Source organism: Ceratosolen solmsi, unplaced genomic scaffold (assembly GCF_000503995.2).
Source record: "Ceratosolen solmsi marchali unplaced genomic scaffold, CerSol_1.0 scaffold39, whole genome shotgun sequence".
Lineage (NCBI taxonomy): Eukaryota > Metazoa > Arthropoda > Insecta > Hymenoptera > Agaonidae > Ceratosolen > Ceratosolen solmsi.
The window spans coordinates 402436-412845 of record NW_011948433.1 but is presented as its reverse complement, the minus strand read 5'-3'; the positions used below and the strand labels follow the sequence as shown (position 1 = coordinate 412845).

Here is a 10410-nt window from a genome sequence, read left to right as displayed (position 1 = left end):
TATATATATATATATATATATATTATTCGCTAAAACAATCTTAAAACTTTCTCGTTTTCTTTAATCCTCACAAGAATAAACGTGTTGTTACTTCAAATTTTCTAGATTCTATCTTTCGGCTTCTTCAAATATACTCACGTATTATTAAAGTTAATACGTAGATTAAAAGTACTATTTAAGGATTAATACATATCAAGAACGGTACTTGTATATTATGAGTTTAATAATATAACTATAAACTTAAAGAAAATACAGTACCACGAATTGAAATATTATTTTTTTTTTTTCGACAATCAAAATACATCTAATTCGATAATGAATAAATAATGTACAATACAAATTTTTATGAAATGTAAAAAGTACGTATAAGAGACAGTACTACATCGATAATATATCATAAGAATTAATCATCAAAACAAATGAATTATTTCGACAATTATTATATTGTAAAAAATATAAAATATATTAATAGTATCTGAAAAGTAGTTATAAAAACTCCTAGAATTACTAATTTGAAATTAATATTATTTTTAAAGTAATTGGTATTATAAGGCACGTATGTGTAAAATTAATTTCTCAAAATGGCTTGGAATAGCTATAAAAATAAATTAAAGAATGATACGAGGCATTACGGAAATATAGAATTTGCATTGTCCCTTGTGGATCTAATGGACTCAATTATATTTACACTCAACTTGTAGTGTTGTATTTTTAATAAAATTGATATAATATTCATAATTATACATTTACACGAGTCAAAAGATTTTACAAGCTACTTAAAAATTAATTTTTTGTTTCTGTAATTAATTAATGAATGAATAGTATAATACTTTTTGTATGAGAATCGTCGATTGACTTGTTGTAAGCCTTTGTATTTAATTTATGATACGATGAAACTTTAAATATTAATACTATGTAAACAAACATAAAATATCTGGAAAATAAAGCAATTGAGTACGAAGAATATAGCCACATTTAATTTCCCATGATGTGTTAAGATTAGAAATTTAAGAGTAAGCCATTATTATTTCAGTTTTATAGTATTAGCAAGATAGTAAAAATGTCGGACATAAAATTCAGTTAAGATCAATGGAAAATGGTAATATATATATATATATATATATATATATATATATATAGAGAGAGAGAGAGAGAGAGAGAGAGTTTCATTGCTTGTATGAAGTGTAAAATTTAGAAAGAATTTTGGGGATTGGTATGGTAGAGATGCAATGACGCAACAAGTGCAAAGCAAAACGTATACACTGTACGCACTAATAGTCAGTTACATTTTTTACAAGTTAAACTTTTTGATCACATCGTGCAATTATCGCAATTATATTCGACATTCAAAATATTCTCAATAACAACTCAATATCGAATAAATCAAGAGATCAATAGAGAAATTAAACTATATGATAACGCATGCAGTGATCGCTACGCCGCCAAGTTCAGTACAAAGAGGCCACGTCTTATATAGGATTATGTAATTTATATATCAGGTTTCTTCGGGATAATCTTCGGTAAATATATTTTGAAGAAGCGTCTTGTTACAACAACAGCTATCTACAAGGCATGAAATATAAAAATATGAATTCATAAAAAGCTCAAGTTTATATACAAATACATATTATTATCATATCGTGTCGTTGAAATAAAGACGAAATTTTTGTACTCGCGATAAATTAAGATTACCCTGCTAACGGCACCACATTCATCTCGCTCATTTCCATGTTCGTAATAATACTTGCCAGTATTCCGGGAAATTATGAAACTATCAAGCCTAATTCCTCAATTTCTATAGAGCATCCCTGGACGACCCCTTACGCTTAATATCTCCTATTATTTTTTCAGAGTTGATAAGCTTCGAGGTAATGACGGCAAGCGCTTATAAAACAAGCACAGGTGTGTATTTCCTGGTGCTTTTGCTACTCTGCATATGTGCCAACAATCCAGTAATCGCTGCCCCGCAGCCAATACCACCAGAAATGATGTACCGAGAGGATTACGGCCTAGACATACCAAGTCAGGTAGGTTGGGCACTTACGTAAGTCAGTCGCGATTGACCGGTTATCAATGTTACTTAGAGCCGTGAATCGTAGTTGAATTTCAAGGTTTTGCGATTAGTGCATAAGTTCATTGGTACGAATATCTAATTTGATAGCCAAAGCATTGCATTCGCCAAAGTATAGCGCAGACATTTGGCAATCAATTGAATTTGATTTAATAAAATAGTCTCCCCCTCATTATCGCGAGGCCGTTAATAAGACAAAGCCTAATCGCAAATTGTGAGGAATAAATGAGGGAATTTTTTTATTTCAAAACGAGACAATCGTATCTGCGCAGACGCTGGTCGATAGGCTGAAGCTGCGAGTAGAGCGGAAAGAGGAAAACATCGAGAAAGAAATAGCGGAGCTAGCGGAAGAGCAAATGGAGATCCAAGCGCTCATTAATGCAAAGGCAAGGAGTCAAAACGAGCATGAACAGCAACAACGGCAACAACAACGGCAACAACAACAGCAACAGCAACAGCAGCAGCAGCAGCAGCAGCAACAACAACAACAACAACAGCAACAACAACAACAAGATTTCTTGATGGAAGCGATCGAAGCACTTCCTGTGCCAGCTGCAATTTATCATACCGGACCCATGCATTCGGGTAAACGAACCAGCTGTAAGTAATTTATGTAAATTTTGTGTGAACGTTTCCATTTACGTGAGTGCATAAGGCCCGGATGACAGCTTCTTAAATCCGCATGAACGAATATTTTTAAATAGATTAATTATTAAGGCTTGCACAGACGATAAGAAAATGATAAATAGATTAGAAAAATTCAGGTGTCATAAAATAAAGAAAGAGGTTCCTGGAAATGCGTGATAAGGCTTAATGCTGATAATCGCATTCTTTCAAATAATTGCTCGAAATCGTGAATGTAAAAAAAGTTAGCTCTTTACTGCAGTGATTAGAGTGATTAGAGTGATTAAAAGTTCCTGAAGAAATCAATGTAATATGGCAGTTACATATAAGTTGGGAGGCCCCTGATAAAAACATTGATATAAGCGAGGGTTTTTCACACTTCTATGAGGGCTTCGAGCATCAACGCACGTGCGTCATTGAATGTCTATTAGTTCCATTTTGAGTTGGTGCTGAAATATAATCATGGGGTTATGGGTTTCGAGCTCCCAGCGGAGTAACAACTTTTATTGGTAATGCAGCATCTCCGCGCGAAGTATATGCGGCGAATGATTTAGCAATAGCTAATTCCCAAAGGACGTCGAGGGTATACAGAGTGCTCTCGCCCTCTTTCACTTCGATAAGAGTCGGAAAGTGCGAGTATTTTCACATTGGTATAATACTAAAAAATGATGTAATCAGTTAGATTTTGTTACACTTTCTATCATTCGGTTTTTAAAAAATTTTCACCCTTTTCATTCATACAACTGCCAATATTCTTTATAAATATAATATAAATTTCATAATATCATTTGAAATATATGAAAATACAGTTTTTTTTATTGCATCGAAGATTTTTACTTACAACAACAAGCAAATTTATTTATTATTTATAGTCACGTTTATATAAGTAGCTTAATATTAGCCTGTCGCAGCGCTTGTTTCGCTTAGTTGAAAAAATTATTTTTTTCTCTGAACAAAAAATTAACAACAGGAGCTTCGCTACATCGGTATAAATATAAGATTGCATTTGATATAAAACCCTCGCAGTTTATTTATAAATTTATATTATCATTTGTATATCAATAATTAAACACTTTAATACATACATATTAGAAGCAGATATTTCATTGTCAGTTTAAATTAATCATTTACTGTTATTGGTGATTAGTATTAGCAATTTGTATGTTTTAACAATATTACTATGAAAAAAAAAATCCCAATAACATTGAATTGATTCTTGTTTTAGAATCCAAAAACGCAACGAAAAAAAAACGTGATATTAATACATTTAAATTTATTTCAAATTACATGTAATATACTAGTAGATGAATATCTAAGTTCTTTCGGACTAACTAAAGTATTAACTTTTTTACACGATTATATGCCCATATAAAGCCCAAAATTCGTAAAACAAAAAGATACTTCTGTAGCTAAATAAAACAACTATTCCAAATACATTATCCTATATAAAATATAGTTAGAATTTGATTTCTTATAAATTCATGATAATAAAGTTTTGTAAAGTTTGTTTTGTGAACGGCGCTCTGGGGCTTATGGCATAACTTATATAAATATAAAATCATAATATACGAACAAAACAAAAAGAAAACAGAGAACAAAAAGCAGGACAATACTGCAACTGTTTGTAATATTTATTGTAATAGAGATGACACGTAATGTGAAACATTTGTTTTTTATTATCAAACATGCAGACAAAATTATTTATAAGAACACATTTTTAAAAGTATGTATGCACTTATATCTCCTATGTGCTCTAAAATACTGCAAGTAAATTTCAAAATTTGATATAAACAAGTGTAAAACTATAGACTTTATTACGAGCACAAAAGCCCTAATAATTACCTTCGTGACAATTTACGTTTATTTCTGTTATACTCTAATCTTTCAATTGAGGTTGATGCATATTAGAGACAATTAGATCTCAATGTTTTTTATTTTGAAAAATATTATTCATAATATTTATTAAGTTGTTCTAAATAGTAACTTTTAGAAATATCGATGACATTATTATAATACCACTGTGAAATGATAATACTTTTTCATAACATCACACAATATAACAAAAATTCATTTGAACCATAAATTTCATCTAAATAATCAATTTTACGACTAATATAATAAATACAAGTTATAAAAATGAATAGAATAGTATATTATGTTCTACTGCAATTAATATCGTAAATTTCATGAAATGTTTTAATTCTGAATAAATGTCCTATTTATGTATTTATATTTTGTGCCATTAGTGATTAGAATTTGATAAAAATATTACATAAAATTGAACGATTCCATTAAAATTTCATCTAAGATAAAGATTTATATATATATATATATATATATATATATATATATATATAAAGGAGATAAAGTTTCATTGAAACATACATATTTTGCATAATCATTTTCATATTCTATAAAAAAAATATGAAAAATTAAAAAAAAAATATGAATCTGAAAGTCATTAGTACAGTGACAATTGAACAAGTAATAAAAATTTATAAACATGACAAACGTCTCTAGTTTAACCACTTCAATTTACCGACACCTGACGTCATTACTGACTATTCATACGACTCTTTTAAATTGGAAATACATGAAAAATTGCATATTTCTTCGATAGAATGAAACATCTTAATCGGATTAGCCTATTTGTAATCAATGGATATATCGTTTGAGAATTCAATTTTTACTATTGATTTTGTTTACATTTCTATAACGATGATAGGCGTTAAGTTATTTGACAAGTTAAAAACGAATGATTACTGTGCATTTACCTATCTATTTCAATATCAGCAATATAATTGTGTTATTTTTTGTTTATGCACAGATTTACATTTGTTTATGTGAAACACACGAAAAAATTATAATTAACGATTTACGGAATTTTCAATAATTAATAAGCAATGTTATTGAAAAAATTATATTATGTTTTTTAATAAAGTAACGTTATGATTTAATTAGTTTTAATCTTTTTTTATAGAAAATTATTCTGAAAATGTTAAATTAAGCAGATAAGAGTAGAAGAAATGACTTTCTATACTAGATTTTGTAAATGTACGTCAATTGTAACATTAACCCTCATTAGTATTAAAATCTTACTTAAGATTATTGCTTGATATTTTGATATTCGAATTTGTCTGATTAGTATTAAATATTCTATATATATGTAGATAAAAAATAACTTATACTTATAATACAATAATAAGTGTGAAATATTTGCTTTTTTTCAGATATGGCTCTTTGTCATTTTAAAATCTGTAATATGGGCCGAAAACGACAAATGTAAGATGAAACTTGTCACTCAACACATGAAGAGCTCTTTTCCGACCATTTGCAAGAAACTTTACACCATATGGGCAGACAAAATAGTGTAATTTATGCGCACCCTATTCTATTGAAAATGAAAATATTCTAGGAAATAGTATAGAGTAAAAATTATAATAAATGACATCACTACTACCGTCTTCGATATTTGATATTCTTCTGCTAACTAATTTAATTATGAATACCACAATTATTTACGTTTACTGCATACAAAAATTTAATTTGTAATAGCTACGAATTGAAAAACAAAATATTATGCAGACTAATATCGATCCATAGCTTCAATGATCGATTCATAGCCAACAATCAATGCAAAATAAATGATCTAATACATATATATATATATATATATATATATATATATATATATATATATATATATACAATGGAAAGTATGTGATAACATTTTTTTTATGTTAATCCGGCGAAAAATGATATGATTATTGAAATGGTCCAAAATTGAAACATCAATGGCAATCATAAAATATTAAAATTCAAAATATAATTGAGTACGCGCACTTAACGTAATGTCAGCGTTAGGTATTTTATTGTCCACTTGAACTTGGAAACATTACTTTCGTTATCATTATAAAACTTATGATAACATATGATATTTATTTCCAAAATTTTATTTCTTGCTTCCTTGAAACTGATGCGCTTTACATGACTCGAGTTTTCTCAGTTTTTATATAAGAGTTTCAATTCAATGTTATTTCCCTTTCAATAGCTAAAGTCATAATGATTGATAATAAATTGGCCGTGGAACAACAAATGTTCATTTAAATTACTAAAAGCGTTTTATTATTATTTTTCTGAATAAGAAATGCTTCCAAGGTCAAAAAATAAAATACTTCTCCTATCAACGAAATATAAAAATATTGATATATTTTTACATACGTGTATAGGCGCACGTACGCGCCTGCGCGCACGCACACGCACACACACACACACACACAAACCAATAATAATAATAATAATAATGACTACAACAACGACGACGACAACAACAACAACAACAACAACAACAACAACAACAACAACAACGATAATAATAATATTGATAATGATAATGATAATGATAATAATAATAATAATAATAATAATAATAATAATAATAATAATAGCCACAACAACAATATTAATAATAAGCTATGGATCACTCAAATTTACATTTAAATGAAATTCACATTAAAAATCAAAATCATTGTTTAATTTTAAATAAGGTATAATCTTTTTCAAGCCTTATTTAAAATGATCAAATGTACCTATTGAAATGAAACTTCGTGTATATGAGTGACAGCTTCAAAATCAATTCAGACTTCTCAAAAGACTTAATGACCTACGAATAGATAATGCATATACTATTCGAACAGCATGTTTCTCAATAACAATTATTGCAAGCCTATTTAATATTTCGAACTTTGTAAGAATTTGTATTTATTGCATAGAATGTTAAGTGTGAAGGGTGCACGGGCATTCAAACGGGCAAAGACTAAGCTTAACTATTAAAAGAAACTTCAGTATTTAATGTAAAGGGTCATTTAATCAAAGCGATAACGGTATAATAATAATATACCGTACGTATGCGGTGATACTACTAAGATGGCAATTAATTAAAAATACATATAGTATACAAAAATATTTATATTTATTTTATATAGACACGGGGTGCGAAATGGCAACCTTAAGACTTTATTTTGAATGAGTGTTGAGGAGTAAAAGTATGAGCGAATGAGACGAATGAAAACGTAAGGGGTATGAGGAAGTTTCAAAAGAATCTTGAGGGAATAATGTAATCTAAATAAAAACTGGCCACATGCACCCTTCGTTAATAAATTATTTTTATTTTTAAGTATCTTGTAACATTTAAGTTGCTCTGCGAAAAATTTAAGTCTATTTATTTACTTAAGTTACATTAAATTTTGTAATATTTTTATTACGTCCCTCACGTATTATTATAAAATACATCATATAAAAATTGTTAATTATATTATTTTATTATTAATTTGATTGTTTTTATTAATTATATTATCCCGATTCCTATGAAAAAATTTAAAAACGGAAGCGATTAGACAAATCGTAATATTCTTGTAGCATGCCTAAGATAATATTGATCTGTATGAAAAAATTAATTATTAATATATACAATTAATAATATAAAAACAATTTATTCATGCAAATTCGTATGAAATTTCATGTTAATTTTCCTTGTTAATAATGCATTTTTTACTATCGCTGTATATTATAATTAGGACTGCCATTAAATTAGTAACAGTGAAAATTATCTCGTTATTAATCAATTAAATAACGAATAATTCAAAATCATAAAAGTATTCTACTATTCTACTGTTAAATTTAATATAAAAAGAAACTTTATTTAAAAACTAAACGAGCCAAAAAATTAATTTTAACAAGTATATTCAAGATTAACGAATATTACAATAAAATTAGGCAAATTTGATCGGTAAATATATAAATCGCACGTGTTTAAAAATGTGAAAAATTTAAACATCTGTGCAATCAGAATTGGATCTTCAGCAGTCACATTCCTTTATTTATTTATTTATTCTTAATAAAAAATATTTAGAAATGTACTTATATAATTCAATGTTATATGATATAATTTATTCAATCAAAGTACATATTTATTGAATATTTCAAATTTCATGGGAAATACATTCACCGTTGAAAAAATTTAATAAAATAAATCATTACTTCTGCTAAAATAGTAAAATAGATAAAGTTTTTCATCTATTTTTTAAAATTATTATTTTTTCGTTTACAAACTTCGATAATTTATTAAAATATAAAAAGTCGAATATATAATTTTAAGTATTTCCGAACTTAATTTCAAGTGTTTTAAATTCTAAATATTTAGAGAAATTAGTCGATGAACTTCTGAAAAATATAATTACGTAATCAATATTTTTAAGAAAAAAATTTTTTTAACGTTAGACTAAATTAAAATAAATCAAATGCATTCCACATTATTAAATAATTCATAGTAAAAAAGACTTTGCTAATATCAAAATAAATGAAATTCCATTTCGCAGAGTGTGAATGAACTTTGGTAATTAAATTTTTCTAATTTTCGACTGCAAGTTTAATTTATGAGTGTTTATTCTCATCGGGTAAAATGAATGGCAAATTTTGTGCACATATTTCACTAGGCTATTTGTTTTCAAATCATTCAATGAAATACCCCAGAAAATAAGAAATTAATTGATTTAGCAAAAACATTTCATTACTTACTTTAGAATCTGGTACTTTAAGATCTTAAGGTAAAAGACGATGATTTATAATCTTTATGTAGAGATTTCGACAAATGTTACATAATGCACAAAATTATGAGCACTGCATATTCAATTTAAAATCTCTACATTAATATTTTATGATAAGACATTTTCATTCAAATCTTTTCAAATTGCAATTGCGAAGCAGAAGGCAAGCAAGATAACTGTATTATCAGCTGTTGTAAAGACCACTAAACTGCAGATTACATTATCTTGTATGTTTTGATAGTGATGAAAAATTAATGAAAATATTCACGGATCAATTGAGATATATATTTAATGTATTCGAATTTTTTATTAAAGAGACGGAGAAACAGAAGAAATGAAATAATAAGACTAGTAAAAATGTAGTTATTAATGCTCATGAATAAAATAAACTTGTACATTTGGTAAAACAATATAATTTCGAATAAATTAAATTTATATAGATCGTAATTTCTTACTAAATGATAAAGTTTTTTATAAAACTAAAATATTGTTCTCGATTAAACAATGATCAGTGAAAGTACGCTTCATTCGTTTTAAAATTAACATAATTATTTTATTAATGGAAAAATGTATACTGTACGCCATCTATAAGTAGCATAAAATCTTTTAGATATATTTTGTAAACAAAATGCAAAAAACATTTTTGTATATTTATGATGTACTTTATATTATAATAATAAATCATCGTACTGATTAAATTTGCAATTACTTTCGGCAATTAAATTGTCGGTTTAAGACACAAAATCATAAACAATCAATCTTAAATATTTACAACATAACCTCGAATTACTATATACGTTAAAGAAACACGGAAAATTCTGCTCACCTGAGTTTCAGTTCTTATTGAAATATCTAAGGCACTTTATCATTAATTATTATTTTTCACCGCATGTAACACAATATATATGAAACACTACGATGATTATATGAGAGAGAAAAAGGCAATAAAATTGTGATATAACATCTTGAAAGTTTTGAAGTGATTCCAGCGCACGTGTCTTTTTAATACGCATGCGTGAAACTATGACAGTGTTCTAACGGTAAGAAAAAAATGGTTGTGTTTTATCATTGTTGTTCTACATTATCGATAGCAGTTAACTGTTTTTGCCC

General features: G+C 27.3%; 1 protein-coding gene across 1 annotated transcript in view; it reads left to right on the top strand.

The window, feature by feature from the left end:
• LOC105364437 (uncharacterized) overlaps positions 1-6202 on the top strand; it is a 14915-nt gene extending 8713 nt beyond the window's left edge. The window contains exons 2-5 of the mRNA XM_011502350.1: positions 1852-2027; positions 2344-2478; positions 2572-2671; positions 5926-6202. Coding sequence (XP_011500652.1) covers positions 1852-2027; positions 2344-2478; positions 2572-2671; positions 5926-5981 — 467 coding nt within the window. The 3' untranslated portion in view covers positions 5982-6202. The remainder of the gene's footprint in view (positions 1-1851; positions 2028-2343; positions 2479-2571; positions 2672-5925) is intronic.
• The last annotated feature ends 4208 nt before the right edge of the window (positions 6203-10410 follow it).